This window comes from Cinclus cinclus, chromosome 24, assembly GCF_963662255.1.
Source record: "Cinclus cinclus chromosome 24, bCinCin1.1, whole genome shotgun sequence".
NCBI lineage: Eukaryota > Metazoa > Chordata > Aves > Passeriformes > Cinclidae > Cinclus > Cinclus cinclus.
In genome coordinates this window covers 5,769,368-5,786,983 of record NC_085069.1, presented here as the reverse complement: position 1 = coordinate 5,786,983, position 17,616 = coordinate 5,769,368, and the positions used below count along the sequence as shown (strand labels likewise).

General features: G+C 57.0%; 1 protein-coding gene across 1 annotated transcript in view; it reads right to left on the bottom strand.

Moving 5' to 3' along the window:
* SRCIN1 (SRC kinase signaling inhibitor 1) overlaps positions 1-17,616 on the bottom strand; it is a 54,724-nt gene that overhangs the window by 29,092 nt on the left and 8,016 nt on the right. Inside the window, exon 3 of the mRNA XM_062508252.1 lies at positions 10,148-10,171. Coding sequence (XP_062364236.1) covers positions 10,148-10,171 — 24 coding nt within the window. The remainder of the gene's footprint in view (positions 1-10,147; positions 10,172-17,616) is intronic.

Below are 17,616 nucleotides of genomic sequence, written 5' to 3'. Positions count from 1 at the left end.
GATTAAACCCCGTGGGAGCACTGGAATTCCTCTGGAGCAAAGCTTGGATCCCTGGCAGTGCCCTCGTGGTGATGGTCCCAGGAGAAAACCCGATCCCAAAAAACACATCCAGCCCTTCTGGAAGAGGCAGGGGAAGAATTTCCCATTCCAGCAGGGTCGGGAGCATTCCCAAAGCCTCTGTAAGAGACAACAGAGCCCGGAATGGGAACACTGGGAAGAATTTCCCATTCCAGCAGGGTCGGGAGAATTCCCATCCCCTCCTCACCCTCCCTGAGAGGTTTATATAAAATCGGTGGGATAGGGAATGGAGATTTTTTTTTTTTTTGTCTCCCCAGAGCTAAAAAAAAGCCACAATTGAGTGATTCTTTGAGCTCCTAAAAAGCCCCGACGGCTCCTCCGCAGTCACCTCGGAAGCAGCTCCATTATCTCTGCCTGGAGAGATAAGGATGCTCCACATTCCTGCCCTTCCTCATCCTCATCCTCATCCTCCACACCTCTCTCCCAAATTCCCCTCCTCATCTGGGAGGGTGGAATGCTCGGATGGGAACAGGGAAGGATCCAAGGACCCGGCAGATTTTTTGGGAAGTTGTGGAAGGAGTGGGGTCACCCCTGTAGGATCGGGGAAAAGCGGTGGAGAGGATGGAGAATGGTCAGGAGAGGGGACAGAGGAGGTGACAGCAGCCCTGAACCTCCCACAGGTCACTTCAAAGCAGATAGGAGGAAAAAAAAAACAACCAAAAAACCCAAAAAAATGCGTGGGGAAGGAATCCAGCCCCGGGATGGAGCAGCTGTTCCCAAATAACACCCGGAGCAGCAGCACAGATGGAGATTTGCACCCCCTGACCCTGCCGGGGACCCTCGGGGAGGGGACAGAGGGGACAGAGGGGACAGAGGGGACAGAGGGGACAGAGGGGACAGAGGGTTGGTCCCAGCCCCACAGGCTCCGAGGGCTGTGCTGAACCAATCCCAAGGAAAAAAAAAAAACAAACGGGGAAAAAAAGTCGGTCCTGCCCGACCCCGAAAAAACGAGGATGAAGTCGGTCCTGCCCGACGCCATCCCAAAGAAAAAAACAGGGAAAAAAGTCGCTGCTTCCCGACCCCTTTCCACCGCACACCCGAGGGGTTCCCGGATTGTTTCAAAGCCAGCAGGAGGAGAAGCGGCTCCTTCCAACCCCTCGGGGACATTCCCAGGACACACAGAGCTCCAATTCCCGCCCCACCCCGAGCTCCGCACCCCCTCGGACCTCAAAACCACCCCAAGACAAACCCCAAAACAGACCTGGGACGGACAAACCCGCGCTGTCCCAATGCCAGCAGCGGTGCCTGTCCCCTCCTGTCACCGGGAGGAGCCTCCCGGGCTGGGCTGGGCAGCTCTGGGGTGGGGGCAGCGCCCTCCAGGAACCCCCAGACACCCCAAAATCAAACCCCATGGGCACTGAGGGTGCTCCGGAGTGCCCTGGCAGGTCCTGGCAGGTCCTGGAAGGTCCTGGAAGGTCCTGAAAGGTCCTGGCAGGTCCTGGCAGTGCTGTCCCCTCTGTGGCTCCTCCACACGCTGGGAAAAAGGGTGGGAGCTCTGAAATCCTTAGGGAACAGCTGGCACGGAGCGGTGATTGACCGAGAGCACAAAACCCAGCGCCGCACCCTGCCCGGACACCGAGAGATCGGGATTAATCCCGGCTAATCCCCCGCTCATCCCTTAATCCCAGCCTGGATCCCATCTGGTGCTGAGCCCTTGGGATGGGATCCATGGGATCCATGGGGTGGGGTGGGATGGGATGGGATAATGGGATGGAATGGGATGGGATGGGATAATGGGATGGGATGGGATGGGATAATGGGATGGGATAATGGGATGGGATGGGATGGGATGGGATTGGATATTGGGATGGGATAATGGGATGGGATAATGGGATATTGGGATGGGATAATGGGATATTGGGATGGGATAATGGGATGGGATAATGGGATATTGGGATGGGATAATGGGATATTGGGATGGGATAATGGGATGGGATATTGGGATGGGATAATGGGATGGGATATTGGGATGGGATAATGGGATGGGATAATGGGATATTGGGATGGGATAATGGGATGGGATATTGGGTTAATGGGATGAGATATTGGGATGGGATAAGGGGATGAGATGGGATGGGATGGGATGGGATGGGATGGGATGGGATGGGATGGGAACCATGAGATGGGATCCACGGGATGGGATCCATTGGATCCCTGGGATCCATGGCATCCCTGGGATGGGATCCATGGGATCTATCTGAGCAGTTTGCCCTCCCCAGAGTGCCCAGCTCCACTCTCTGCTGTCTGTCCCCTCCATTCACTCCTGCTCGGCTCTTCCTGAACTATGGATGTACCCAGGCCGTGACTCAGCGGGAGCAGGGGCGGCTCGGGAATGGAAACAGGGAATGGGGAATGGGGAATGGGGAATGGAGAATGGGAATGGGGAATGGGAATGGGGAATGGGGAATGGGAATGGGGAATGGGGAATGGGAATGGGGAATGGGAATGGGGAATGGGAATGGGGAATGGAAACAGGGAATGGGGAATGGGGAATGGGGAATGGGGAATGGGAATGGGGAATGGGAATGGGGAATGGGGATGGGGAATGGGGAATGGGGAATGGGGAATGGGGAATGGGGAATGGGGAATGGGGAATGGGAATGGGAATGGGGAATGGGGAATGGGGAATGGGAATGGGAATGGGGAATGGGAATGGGGAATGGGGGAATGGGAATGGGGAATGGGGAATGGAGAATGGGAAATGGGAAATGGGGAATGGAAACGGGGAATGGGGAATGGGAATGGGGAATGGGAATGGGGGAATGGGAATGGGGAATGGGAATGGGGAATGGGAATGGGGAATGGGGATGGGGAATGGGGAATGGGGAATGGGGAATGGGGAATGGGGAATGGGGAATGGGGAATGGGAATGGGGAATGGGAATGGGGAATGGGGATGGGGAATGGGGAATGGGGAATGGGGAATGGGGAATGGGGAATGGGGAATGGGAATGGGAATGGGGAATGGGGAATGGGAATGGGAATGGGGAATGGGAATGGGGAATGGGGGAATGGGAATGGGGAATGGGGAATGGGGAATGGGAAATGGGAAATGGGGAATGGAAACGGGGAATGGGGAATGGGAATAGGGGAATGGGAATGGGGAATGGGAATGGGAATGGGGAATGGGGAATGGGGAATGGGGAATGGGAATGGGGATGGGGATGGGGATGGGGATGGGGATGGGGAATGGGGAATGGGAATGGGGATGGGGATGGGGAATGGAAATGGGGAATGGGGAATGGGGAATGGGGATGGGGAATGGGAATGGGAATGGGGAATGGGGAATGGGGATGGGGAATGGGAATGGGAATGGGGAATGGGAAATGGGAATGGGGAATGGGGAATGGGAGTGGGGAATGGGGAATGGGAATGGGGAATGGGGAATGGGAATGGGGAATGGGAATGGGGAATGGGGAACGGGGAACAGGGAATGGGGAGTGGGACATTCCTGCAGCCTCCAGACACGCCCTTGCTCCCAGCAGGACACAAAATCCCCCCTGGAAAGGATCCCGGAGCCCAACAGGGCGTCCTCAGCCAGAGAGCAGCATCCCCGACCCCAAACTGAATTCCTGACTGGAATAGAGCATTCCTGACCCCAGACCAGCATTCCCAGCTGGAACTCACCATCCCTGACCAAAAACCAGCATTCCTGACCAGAACCCAGCATTCCCAAATGAAATAGAACATCCTTGACAAAAAAAAAAAAAAAAAAAAACCAAACATCCAACAGCATTCCTGATCAGAATCCAGCATTCCTAACTGGGACACAACATCCCTGAGCAGAACCCAGCATTCCCAATGGGAATCCAGTATCCTCCTGGGCTGGCTACCCTCCCCCAGGATCCCATTTGATCCCAGAGCATCCCAGTGCCGGCCATTCCCTGCTCGGACATCTGATCCCAGCTGGATCCCAGTGAAACCGAACCCCTCTGCTCTGTGTTTTCCCTCAGCTCTGCCAGCCAGTGTGATAAATTCCATGCAGGAAGGAATTCCACCACCACAGCTCCTGCCTCTGGAGATGCAGAAGCTGGGAGATGCCCGGCTGGGAAGAAAAGGAGGGGAAAAAAACGGAGGTGATTTGGCCAAAAGTGGAAGAAATGAGAGGCCCAGAGTGCTCCGAGCACCATCCAAAGGGTTTTTCCAGGAATTTCCCCCATCCAAGGGGTTGTGGCCTCTCCATCGGCGCCTTCCCAGCCCCCTCCCCTCTCCCCCCTTCCCCAAATTAAAACCGTTCCCGCTGCCGGCAGCAATAACTCATCCGTCTTCTAATGCTCAACATTTTGTCAGGATTATCCCGATTAACCGGAATTAATCCCGATCTCAATGTTAACAGGATTAGCGTTCAAATCGGATTAGGTTTTTTAAAACCGGACCCCTTGACTAAAGGAAGGGGCCGTCCCCTCCAGATGTGATCCTTGCCTTGCCATGGGATGGGCTCCGGGATTGTTCCCACACCTTTATCGCCATCCCAGCACCTTCCTGACCCCTCTGCAGGTGACAGCACCCACACGTGGTGTCCCCAAACCGAAGCCACCGCTCTGTCCCCAGGAATGGGACACGCTGGGGGGCTGCTGGTCCCCTCTCCCTGGATTTTCCTGGCTCCGCGTGCCTGATGAATATTTAAAAACCCGGATCCTCTGCAGACTCACGAATATTGACACCCCACAACTTCCCCGCCCTCCCCTCGGAGGGATCGGGATGGGGCCGGGATTTCCTCGAGAAGAGGGAGATCTGATGGATCATACTCCAGCCAGGCTGAAGGCGCTAAGCCCAGCCCTGAAAATGCTCCTTTTGTCCCAAAAAAGAGTGAGTGGGGAAGTGTGGCTGCTCGCAGAGGGGTAGGAGAAGGTCCCGGTGGGGTTGGAAGGGATTTGGGATTGGGAAGAGCCCCACTGAAGGGACACGTGGTGCCCACTCCTCACCCCACTCCTCTCCTGGCATTAATTATTCACCACCCAGGAAATCCAGACGGGTTTTTATCCCTGGATTTCCTTTCCCTGTGGCTCCAGTGGGAATGTCCAGCCTGGAATCCATCCCACCATGAGACCCTGGACAAACAGGGATCCTGCTTGGGGCTCCCGAGGCCGAGACCACCCCAGGACAGGGATTAGGGTGGGATAAGGGGCAGGAGACACTTTTTGGGATGAGTTCACATTGAGTGAACATTGAGGATTTCTGCATTTTTCCAGGATTTCCAAGTGCTGGGGAATGGGGACAGGGATGAGATTCCTTCCCCTCCTGGACACTTCCAGATGGGCAAACAACTTTGTTTTTTTTCAGGTTTTCCAAACTAGGGGTTCCCTCAGCACCGAAGGGACAGGGGGACAAGGGACAGGGGGACAAGGGACAAGGGACAAGGGACAGGGGGACAAGGAACAGGGGACAAGGGACAAGGGACAAGGGACAAGGGACAGGGGGACAAGGGACAGGGGACAAGGGACAAGGGACAAGGGACAAGGGACAGGGGGCAAGGGACAAGGGACAGGGGGCAAGGGACAGGGGACAAGGGACAAGGGACAAGGGACAGGGGGACAAGGGACAGGGGACAAGGGACAAGGGACAGGGGACAGGGGACAGGGGGACAGGGGGACAAGGGACAAGGGACAGGGGGGGACGAGGGACAAGGGACAAGGGACAGGGGGCAAGGGACAAGGGACAAGGCACAGGGGACAAGGGACAAGGGAGAAGGGACAAGGGGCAAGGGACAAGGGACAGGGGGCAAGGGACAAGGGGCAAGGGACAAGGGACAGGGGGCAAGGGACAGGGGCCAGGGGGACAAGGGACAGGGGGACAATGGGACAAGGGACAGGGGACAAGTCCTGTCTGGGAATCGAGGGCTGAGCACCCAGGAGGGGACCCGGGCCAGGGGGACGCGGGGATGGTGACAGGGACAGGGAGGTGGCAGGTGACACAGCTCAGCTCTCTGGAATGTGAAGCAGGATTTGCTGGCACAGCCGGGGACAGGGAATGCCCGTGGGGACAAAAAAAAAAAAAAGCTCTGAGGGTCAGTTTGAAGTGCCAAAGAACCCCAAAGCAGCTTCAGCAGGAGGAGCCGCAGGGAAAGAGCCCAAAACCTGCGATTCCAGCCCCGACACTGGCCAGGTTGTGCTGCTGCATTCCCACTGGAAAATCCAATCCCTTCCATTCCCGCCGTGCCTCAGTTTCCCCATTCCTGCGCTGAGGAACTCAGCATTCCTGTATTTCCTGTATTTCCTGTATTCCTGAGTTTCTCGCATTCCCAGCACCCTCACCCCCGCCGGTGCCAGGAGTTTGGGATGACGAGACCTTTAACCACTTTTCCAAACCAAAACCACCCCGCGTTTCCACCACCATCAATATCGACAACGCCCGGGACCGATGGGTGACAACAGAAGCCGGAAAACCAGCGAGGAGCCCGAAACCACAGCCAGGATGTCGGAGCAGACTCTCCCCGCTCTGTACCCACCCCAAACCCCCATTCCCACCGGGAAGAATCCAGCCGGGTCCCTCTGGAAGCGCGGCCGAGCCAAGGCCGGTGGAGGGGGGCGGGTTGGGGGAGGCTGCGGGAGCAGCGGGATTACAGGAGCTGAGGATTCGCTGCCTGGTGCTGTTTGCTCATCCCCTGGCGAGTAAATTCCAGCTTGGGAATGCTGTTCCTCTTCCCTCTGAATCAGGAATCTCCCAGCACCGAATTCCACCTTGGGAATCCTGATCCTCTTCCCTCTGGTTCAGAAATCTGACACCAAATTCCACCTTGGGAATCCTGATCCTCTTCCCTCTAGTCTTAAAATTTCCCAGCACCAAATTCCAGTTTGGGAATTCCGTTCCTCTTCCCTCTGATTCAGAAATCTGACACCAAATTCCACCTTGGGAATCCTGATCCTCTTCCCTCTGATTCAGAAATCTGACACCAAATTCCACCTTGGGAATCCTGATCCTCTTCCCTCTAGTCTTAAAATTTCCCAGCACCAAATTCCAGTTTGGGAATCCTGATCCTCTTCCCTCTGATTCAGAAATCTGACACCAAATTCCACCTTGGGAATCCTGATCCTCTTCCCTCTGGTTCAGAAATCTGACACCAAATTCCACCTTGGGAATCCTGATCCTCTTCCCTCTAGTCTTAAAATTTCCCAGCACCAAATTCCAGTTTGGGAATTCCGTTCCTCTTCCCTCTGATTCAGAAATCTGACACCAAATTCCACCTTGGGAATCCTGATCCTCTTCCCTCTGATTCAGAAATCTGACACCAAATTCCACCTTGGGAATCCTGATCCTCTTCCCTCTAGTCTTAAAATTTCCCAGCACCAAATTCCAGTTTGGGAATTCCGTTCCTCTTCCCTCTGATTCAGAAATCTGACACCAAATTCCACCTTGGGAATCCTGATCCTCTTCCCTCTGATTCAGAAATCTGACACCAAATTCCACCTTGGGAATCCTGATCCTCTTCCCTCTAGTCTTAAAATTTCCCAGCACCAAATTCCAGTTTGGGAATTCCGTTCCTCTTCCCTCTGATTCAGAAATCTGACACCAAATTCCAGTTTGGGAATTCTGTTCTTCTTCCCTCTGGTCTTAAAATTTCCCAGCGCCAAATTCCAGTTTGGGAATCCTGTTCCTCTTGCCTCTGGTTTAAAAATCTCCCAACACCAAATTCCAGTTTGGACAAGGAGGGAAGGGCCAGGGACAAGGGGGAAAGGACAAGGGACAAGGGACCAGGGACACCTCAGCCTGCCTCTCATTCCAACTGGGCGAGCATCACCGAGGTGGAAATCGCTCCCAGCGAAGGAACGCGGAGCTCCGGGGAAGCCGCAGCCCCGAGCCCGAGGCTGGAGCAGCCCGGTGTGGACGAACCTGCTCCAGACACTCATCTTAAACACAAAACCTGTCCTTTGTGTCCCCCTCCCGCATCCCCCGCAGTTTTTCTCCCCTCTGTATCATTTTTCTTGGCTGCCTTTGATGTTCTTTTAAATTCCCGGCTCCAAAGAAGCTCTCCCGAGCCTTTGGATCTTCCCGTTCCTGCCGCATCCCAGCAGAAGCAGGAACACCCCTCCCATCAGCACAGCGGGGACCCCCAGACCTCTCCACAGAAGTTCCCCGTGGGAATTTCCCCCCTTGGATGTAGCTCTGGATGTCCCAAAAATCCTGAGAGTCTCTGGGATGGCCCCGCCCGGGATTTTCGGGTGGGATTCAGGGGATGGAAAAGCGGGAGGAGGATTGGGGTGTCCTGGATAAGGAATTCGGGAATCCGCCTGGGGACTCGGGGCTGGCAGCGGCGCGACAGTGACAGCGGCACGGAGGTGGCGATCGATGGCTCGGAGCGAGTGGCGCCCCAGGGGAAGGGACAGCGACAGCGGGGGCTCGGTCTGGGAGAGGGGACAGAAATTCCCGGGATGTGCTGGGGCAGCAGGATGGAGCAGGGCAGGGCGGGGACACGGGGGTGAAAGGGCTGGGGACAGGGTGACACCCTGGGCCACTCTCTGCAGTGACAGCAGTGCCACCAGCACCCTGAGATTGGCCTGGGGACAGACAGAGTGACACCCTGGGGACCCCTGTGCAGTGACAGCAGTGCCACCAACACTCTGAGACCCTCCTGGGGACAGACAGAGTGACACCCCCAGATCCTCCTGGGGACAGACAGGGTGACACCCTGGGCCACTCTCTGCAGTGACAGCAGTGCCACCAGCACCCTGAGATTGGCCTGGGGACAGACAGAGTGACACCCTGGGGACCCCTGTGCAGTGACATCACTGCCACCAGCACCCCCAGATCCTCCTGGGGGCAGGGTGACACCCCCAGATCCACCTGGGATCTGCCACCAACACCCCCAGATCTGTGACAAACTCAGCAATGCAGGGACCCCCTTCCCCAAATTCCAAAAAGCCAGTTTAAAATGTGAGGATTTTGTGCCTTCCCTGCCCTGGCAGTGCCAGGAATGTCTCCGGGAGCTGCGGTTCCACCCCCGCAAAAACTCCGGGAATGAAACCGCGGGACAAACGCGGGTATCCCGCATTTCCAGAGGGAGATTCCGGTTTTTTTTTTTTTTTTTTCTTTTTCTTTTTTTTTTACCACGGGAAGAGCGAACCCACTGGGGACAACGCGCCAAGGTCACCCGGCAAGGCGGCGACCTTGAGGCCCTGCCAGGGCGAGGAGGAGAAGGAGGAGGAGGAGGAGGAGGAGGAGGAGGAGGAGGAGGAGGAGGAGGAGGAGGAGGACAACAGGTGGCTTTAGGGACAAAGCTTTGAGGATTTCTGCGTTTTTCTGGGATTTCCAAGGGCCAAGATGGGGACAGGGATGAGACTCCTTCCTCTGCTGGGCATTTCCAGAAAAACAACTTTGTTTTCTGGCCTGGGGATTCCTTCAGCACCAAATTCCAACTTGGGAATCCTGATCCTCTTCCCTCTGAATCAGAAATCTCCCAACACCAAATTCCAACTTGGGAATCCTGATCCTCTTCCCTCTGAATCAGAAATCTCCCAACACCAAATTCCAACTTGGGAATCCTGATCCTCTTCCCTCTGAATCAGAAATCTCCCAACACCAAATTCCATCTTGGGAATCCTGATCCTCTTCCCTCTGATTCAGGAATCTCCCAACACCAAACATGCTCCTGAAAATCCCGTTCCTCCTCCTCCCCTTCCATCCATCCTGCAAAGTGCTGGCACAGCCTCTCCCATCCTGACTCTCCCAAGCTCATCTCCTGCTCCATTATCTGGGATTCTTTTGGGAATGAGGAAAGGTATCCCTGTATCCCCAGGAGGGAGCTCTGAGCTTGGACTTCCAACCCCATCCAGAACCATCCTTTTGCCCAAAATTCTGGTTTCTGCCATGAGGAAATAACTCCAGAGCAGCAGGATTTGGCTGTGGGGTGAGTGCTCAACTCACAACTCACCCCAAACCCAAAAAATCCTTCTCACCACCTTCAACTTCAGCTGAGCCCAGAACAAACCTCTTCAGCTCAGGAATCCTCATCCAAAAAAAACCCCCCGAAAACAAAAGAAAAAAAGAAAACCCACCCTGAGCTCCCCCTCCCCCCGGAGGGGGCCAAACACATGCATTTCAAAGAGAAAGCAGGAAAAATCCGAAATACTGACCTTAAAGCTCCAGTAGTTGGGTTGCTAACGACAGAAAAAAAAAAAAAAAGATAAAACAACAGGAGAAAACACACACACACAAACAAAAAAAAAAAAAAAAAGGTCACCATTAAGATTCTTGGTTTGACTTTTATTTTCCCTTTGAGAACCACTGAGTTCGGATTTAAACCTGCTCTGGTCCCTGCCCCTCCCCAAAGGGGCTGCTGGAATTTCGGGGAGCAAGCAGGGAGTGGGGATTGAGGGAATTTTGGGGTGAAACGGGAGGGAAAAGGGGATGGCACAGCAGCCACCGGTGTCACTGGTGTGCCCAGCCCGTCCTGGCGCTGCTGCGGTGCTGGAAGTCACAACAATGTTCATTTTCCACGGGATTTTCCCACCCCCTCCCTCTGTGGGGTTGTCACCGCTGTCACAGCAATGTGCCACCGCCAGTGACAGGAGCTGGCACCGCTCCCAGCCCCGGAGCTGCCCCTTCCTGAGGGATCCAGGGGGATCCTGGAATCCCTAAGGATCCAGCCAGGGCCGGGGCTGGAGCACAGCAAGCCACGGGATCATGGAATTATGGAATGGTCTGGGTGGGAAGGGATTTTAAACTCATTTATCATCCCACTGGGGTCCCACTGCGCCAGGTCAGTTCCAGCCCCAGCCAGAGGGAAGGGGGATCCAGGGAAAAGGATCCAGGGACAAGGATCCAGGGACAAGGATTAGGATTGAGGACAAGGGATGGATCCAGGGACAAGGGATGGATCCAGGGACAAGGGATGGGATCCAGGGACAAGGGACAGATCCAGGGACAAGGACCCAGGGAATGTAATCCAGGGACAAGGAGTGGGATCCAAGGAAAAGGATCCAGGGACAAGGGGGTGGGATCCAGGGACAAGGATCCAGGGACAAGGAGTGGGATCCAAGGAAAAGGATCCAGGGACAAGGGATGGGATCCAGGGACAAGGGATGGGATCCAGGGACAAGTGTCCAGGGACAAGGAGTGGGATCCAAGGAAAAGGATCCAGGGACAAGGGGTGGGATCCAGGGACAAGGATCCAAGGACAAGGATCCAGGGACAAGGATTAGGATTGAGGACAAGGGATGGATCCAGGGACAAGGATTGGGATCCAGGGACAAGGAGTGGGATCCGTGGACAAGTATCCAGGGACAAGGATCCAGGAACAAAGGACGGATCCAGGGACAAGGAGCGGGATCCCAGAACAAGGACTAGGATCCAGCTGGCCGGAAGCAGAAATCCCCGGGATAATGATGGGTGAGGAGGGAGAAAAGGGCACAAAGCAGTTTCTTTCCCCGAGGGGATTTTATTGGGATCAAAGTTCTCCTCTGCTCTCCCCTCCTCTCTCGCACCCCGCCCATCCTCTCCCTTTTATTCCAAGACCCCCGTGCCTGCAAAACTGCTCTGTTTCTGAGAAGATTAATTTTTTAAATTATTGTTTTAAATCCAAACCGAACTCCCGGTGCCCACCCCCCCACCCCCCCTTCCCCTCCCAGCCCCGAGGAATGCTCTGCCGGGAGAAGCTGCAAAAATGTTGGAATCTCAGAAAATTTTTCTCCCAGGAATTCCCCGATCCATGGGCAGATTTGCTGCTCACTTCGCTTCTCCAGATTCCCCCTCCAGAGCACAAACACAAATCCCCCTGCTCGCCTCATCCCAAAATTCACCTTATTCCAACCCCATTCCCACTCCAGCTCACATCAATATTCCACACAACGCCAAGAGTTTCCAACCCGAGCTCAGCCTCAACCAACTCCCCCTCTCAAAAAAAAAAAAAAAAAAAAAAAATTAAAAGCGTTTTAAAAGCGCTTTGAGTCAAAGAGTGCCGAGGTTTCTCTGCAGACGAGCCTGGAGGCACAAAGGTTTTTCCAAGGGCACGCCTGACTCTGAGCAGCAGCAGGAGCAGCAATTCCCAGATTATGGCCAGCAGGAGCCCAGCCGGGGTTGCCCAGCTGGAGAAAATGGCCAGCAGGAGCCCAGCTCGCCCTGGGCATGCCCCAAAACATTCCCTGGGAAAGGAGGAGCTGCCTCCGTTTGGGTTTGGGGAAAAAGAATGGAACAACCAGGAGCGTGGAGCCATGGGCAGGATCTGGGAAAGGGAGCGGGGATAGGGCAAGTGATGATGGGGATAGGGCAAGTGATTCTGGAGTTGGGCAAGTGACACTGGACCCAGTTTGTGGCACTGGGCACAGACAAACCAGTATCCCAGAACCCCCAGCCCTGTGCAGGGACAAAGCCCAGTTCCAGTCTGGCCCAGTCCTCAAAGGCCTCAGCCCAGTTTGTGGCAGGGGAAGATGTTCCTGACTTTTCCCTTCCTCAACTTTTCCCTTTTCCCCTTCCCAACTTTTCCCTTTTCCCTCCCCCAACTTTTCCCTTTCTCCTTTTCCCCTTTTCCTTTTTCCCCTCCCCTCTCTTCATTTCGCCGTTGAGCAGCCTCAGTAATTTTCCTGCTCCCTGATATTGCTGATCCTATCTGGTGCCAGCTCCGGGTGCAGGTTTTATTTATTATTTTGGGATAACTGGACAAGTTTATCACCGAGCCCATAAATCACAGCCCCACCACACACCACGGCTCCACATCCGAGCCCCGAGTGCCACGGGAGCCAATCCAGAACCTTCCGGCAGAGATTTTGGGGCTGGCCACGGTCACCTGCGGGCACAGGGTGGCACAGCACCCGTCCTTATCCCGGCTCAGCAGATCCAAAATTTCCCTGGCAGCTCCGGGGATGTTGCACCGCCCTGGGGGACGGGGACACGCTGCGTGTCCCCTGCCGGGAGCCAGGAGCAATCCCAGGGTTGACAATCTGGTGCTGGCTGTCCTGGCCAGCACCACGCGGCTCTTTTGTGGCCTCCATCTGTCCCCTCTGGCACTGCTGCCATCCCCGGTGACTAGCCCGGCTCGTCCCAAAAGTTCCAAAATCATCCCCGGCTGTGGATCAGGGATGGATCAGGCACTGCCACGTCCCTGCAGCACCCCCAAAATCCGGGGACAACCCCAGCACGGTGTCCAGGTCCCTGCCAGCCCCTTCCAGGCTGGATTTGTCCAGAGAAGAGAAGAGAGGAGAGAGCCCCGGGTAGAATTAACATTTCGCTGGCTCTTCAAAAGCATCAAAGGGAGATAATGGGCCGGGAGAGGATTGGAAGCGACAGCCTCGTTCCGAGCCATAAAGCAGGCGGCTCCTTGCAGCAGCAAGGTGCGGGGAATTACAGAGGCTGCGATTTATAATTACAATGAGAGTCATGTCCGTGGTGCTGCCGAACGAGGGGATAACGAGGAGCTGGGGGTCCCCAAAACACCGGGGGATGAGGGGCAGGAAAAGCAAGGATGGGGTGGAGATGCTGCCCTGGAGCCTCGGAGGGATGGACACACACGCAGGCAGAAAAGCAAGGCTGGAGTGATGTAATAGTGAATATTTTGGGAGTTAAGTTTGGGGGAAAAAGAAGAAGAAGAAGAAGAAGAAGAAGAAGAAGAAGAAGAAGAAGAAGAAGAAGAAGAAGAAAATAAATGGAACGGTCGTTGTGGTTGTCCCAGGAGCAGACGGGAGGTAAATGAAATGAAATCTAAGTGAGTCAGCGCCTTGACCGAGGGGGACTTCCCCTGGCTGGCAATTAAATCACAAATCTGTTGGTGATTAACGAGGCACGACCGTGTCCCTGTCGGACGGGCGGCAGCAGCAGCCGCCACCCCGGCACGCTGCACTCCAAGGGAGGACAGAGGCAGCTTCATCGGCTTTTTAATTAACTCAATTCCAGGACTTCCAGCTTCCGATCGAGTCCCCCACCCCCAGGCACCGCGTCTTGACAAACGAAAATCTCCTTGAAAAATAACAACCACGTGGATTTAATCTGTTTCTCCTTATTAACGGGTTTTTTTTTCTGTTTTGGATTGTTTTGGGAGTTTTGTTTTTTTTTTTTAAATGCTTTTCAGTGCCAGTGAAAGTGAATTAAAGTGGAATTAGCACCATGACAAGACAGGGAGAAGAATGCAAACAGTGACCAGACAGAGCGGAGAGCGACGCCGGCGCCGGGGGCTGCAGATTTTTGTCACCTGAGGTCTCGTAATTATTGCAGGCACCTCTCAAACGTGACCAGGGGAGGGGACAGCGGGGACGGGATGGGGATGCAGGAGGGCTGGGGCTCATTCCCGTCATACCCGGACTCCTCAGGAGGCTCCATGTGTCACCCAGAGCCCACCGTGAGGTTTTGCTGCTCCTCTTTCGGGCAGAGCCTCGGGCTCTGCTGCCCCTCCACCCTCAGAGGGCTCTGAGGGCCACCGAGGTGACATCAGAGATGTCACAGCCGCCTGTCACGGCGACTCAACATCAGGCCTCCCCTACAAACCCTCCCAGCACAACCACGCCGTTCCAACTTTCCCCTCGGAGCCCTTCCACCTGCCCCCGCACCTCCTCCTCCTCCTCCTCCTCCTCCTCTCCAAACCCATCAGCGCTAATTACAGCCGTGACCCGCACCCTGGGGACAGCGCAGGTGACACCAGAGCCCCAACACCGCTGGCCACCGGCACCGTGGTGGTTTTTACACGCCTGGCCCTGGCTCCAGCCTCCTCCTCTCCCGGTGCGAGGAGAATCTGCAGCGCCTGCTCGGAGCAATGAATGCATCAGGACGTGCTCTGCCGAGGAGCAGCCATGCTGGGGCTCCAAAAATCTCCTTTCTGCAGCAGCCCCGGCCAAGGTCAGGCCCCCCTCCCGTGCTGCAGGTGCCTCGGGGACCGCGTTTCGTGCTCAGCGCACCCTCAACCCGCTCATGAGCCGAGGGGGGGGGGGGGGTCTGTGATCTGTGCAATCCGCCCCCCAGAACCCCGCACTGGGACGGGAGGGTCAAGGTGTCCCTCAGCCACCACCCCGCTGTCGGGCCGGAGGTTTTGGGTCAGGGCAGGGGGAAGCTGGCAGGAGTTGGGCAGATCAGATGGCACGGTGGCCATGGCAACGGCACGGCGTAGGTGGACCAAACACAATAGGGACGTGCAAGGTAAAACCAAACCGGCAGCGAGCAGCGCTCCGCTCCCCGCCCCGGCCAGCACCGCGCCCGACCCCCGGCAGCTCCGGGGTGACCCCTCCCCGATCCGCCCGGCACCCCCAAACCCAGCAAAGATGGATAAATCCTTGAGAAACGCAAAGGACAAGGGATGGAGGGGTCCCCTCCGGGTGTGTGGGGGGGGGGGGGGGGGGGGTCACAGCAGCCGCGACCGCACCGCAGGGTCCCCGGGGTGGGGGTGGCGGCACGGTGGGGGGACGGCGCAAAAATGGGGTTCCTGGTAAAGATGGGGATGAGGAAGACTCCGGCACGCAGCCGCTGGTGGAGCCCGCGCTGCCCTTACTCTGTCCCCTCGTGAGCCGCAGGGACAGCGGAGCCGCCGCTCCGGCTGCTGCAGGGCTTTGGTGTCCCCTCCCCTAAAAGCCACACTCGCCACGGCGGGGACAGGCTCGCCATGACCGCCGAGGTCAAGGGCAGCAGGAGTGAAATTTGGGTTAGGGACAGAGGGAAAGTTCGGGTCAGGGATGGATGGAGGGTGAGAGGGATGGATGGATGGATGGATGGATGGATGGAATCCATGGATGGATGGATCCATGGATGGATGGATGGATGGATGGATGGATGGATGGATGGAGGAGGGATGGATGGAATACATGGATGGATGGATGGATGGGCACAAGGAGTGGGATGGTATCCAGGAATTTTGAATCCTGGGACATTTCCCGAGCTCAGGAGGGGGTGGTGGGGATGAACACAGCACCTGCCCCACCCATGGAGGGTCGGGATGGGATGGGATGGGATGGGATGGGATGGGATGGGATGGGATGGGATGGGATGGGATGGACAGATGGATGGATGAGGGATGGATGGAATCCATGGATGGATGGATGGATGGAGGGATGACAGATGGATGGAGGAATGGATGCATTCACCTTCCTCGTGTGTCCCAGGGAGCGCAGGAACACCCACAGCCCTTCCAGGGGGAGCGCCGGGAGCCCGACGGTGCCAAGGGGAGCATCCCACCTCCAATTCCTGCCGGGCACCTGTGGGCATCTCCCTTCTGAACTCCCACAAACTCATTCCTGCCCTCCCTGGATCTGTCACAGCTGTCCCCAGACTGTTTTTTCCCCACTTGGGGACATCAAGACCCTCTTCCATAGAAAACCCCAAGCAAGGAGAAGTGGGGTGACCCACGGGGTTCCGCCTGACTCCTGAGCTCCCATTCCCAGCCAGGTGTGCTGGAATGAGCCAGGAATCGCTGGAGGTTGGGAGGGAAATAAGGGAATCGATCGAGCCGGCTCCAGCTGCAGTCCCAGGGACACACACACAGCGCTCGTGTTACTCCCTGCAGCCACGCTCCACCATTTCAGCGCTTCCCTCCCGTCACTCTCCACCTCTGGGGACCAAGATGACACCGCGGGAAGAGCCCCGAGGGACCCCACGTCCCCTCCGCCACCGCGCTGCTGCCACCCGCGTCACCTCAGGCGGGGCTCACCGCCCTCACTGAACACCCAGGTACCCCCAGCCTGCCCGTGCCGGGCACCCCGACGGTGCCACCTCCATGCCAAGGCCGTGTGCCACCTCTTACAGGTGAGGTCAAACCTTTCCTGCCACCGCAGGGCTCCGGTTTGGGCGCAGCCCTGGGGGTCCCCACGGGAAGGACACTGGGCCAGGTGAGCTGGAGGTGACAGAAGCGCCCGCAGGGTGCGGGGATGCTGCGTTCCCGGGCCACCATTTGCTCCTCTCCACTGCCCGGGGGGGGGGGGGGGTGGGCAGAGAGGATCGGTGTCCCCTGCTGGGACACGGGGACGTGGGTGACAACGCGGAGCTGCCCTGGGACGATGGGGGGGAGGGGCGGGGGTGCGCAGAGGGGGTAGCACGGGTTCGACCCCCCTGTGGGGACAAGGTGAGTCCCCCCAGCTGCTGCAGCAGAGGACAGAGCAGGAACGATGGCACCCAGAAAGTGTCACCCCCTCCCCGCCGTGACACTGGGGACAGGGGTGGGACCCCGGGAAAGGGGGAGAGGCTGAAGGAAAAGAGGGGCTGGGGTGAAGGGGGGGCTGGGGAAAAGGGGGGGGGCTAAAGGAAAGGGGAAGCTGGAGGGGCTGCCCCCGGTTTGGGGTCGGGGTAAGGAAACCCCCGTGCGCTGACGGGGGTGGGAGAGGGGAACGGGGACCTCAGGGTGGGAATTTTGGGGAGGGGGATACTGGGGTGGGTAGGAGGACAGCTGGGGAAGGGGAGATCGGCGGGGTCAACCGCAGCTGCGAAGTGCGGACACCGGCTCCGTAACCACCCGGAGGGACGAGTCCCGCTCCGTCCCGTTCCATCCCGCTCCATTCCTCCCGCTCCATCCCGCTCCATCCCTCCCGGTACCTGCGGCAGGTGAGCGCTGCGCGTCGGGATCCGCAGCGCCGCTCGGCCCCGCTCGGCCCCGCTCGGCCCCGCTCGGCCCCGCTCGGTCCCGCTCGGTCCCGCTCGG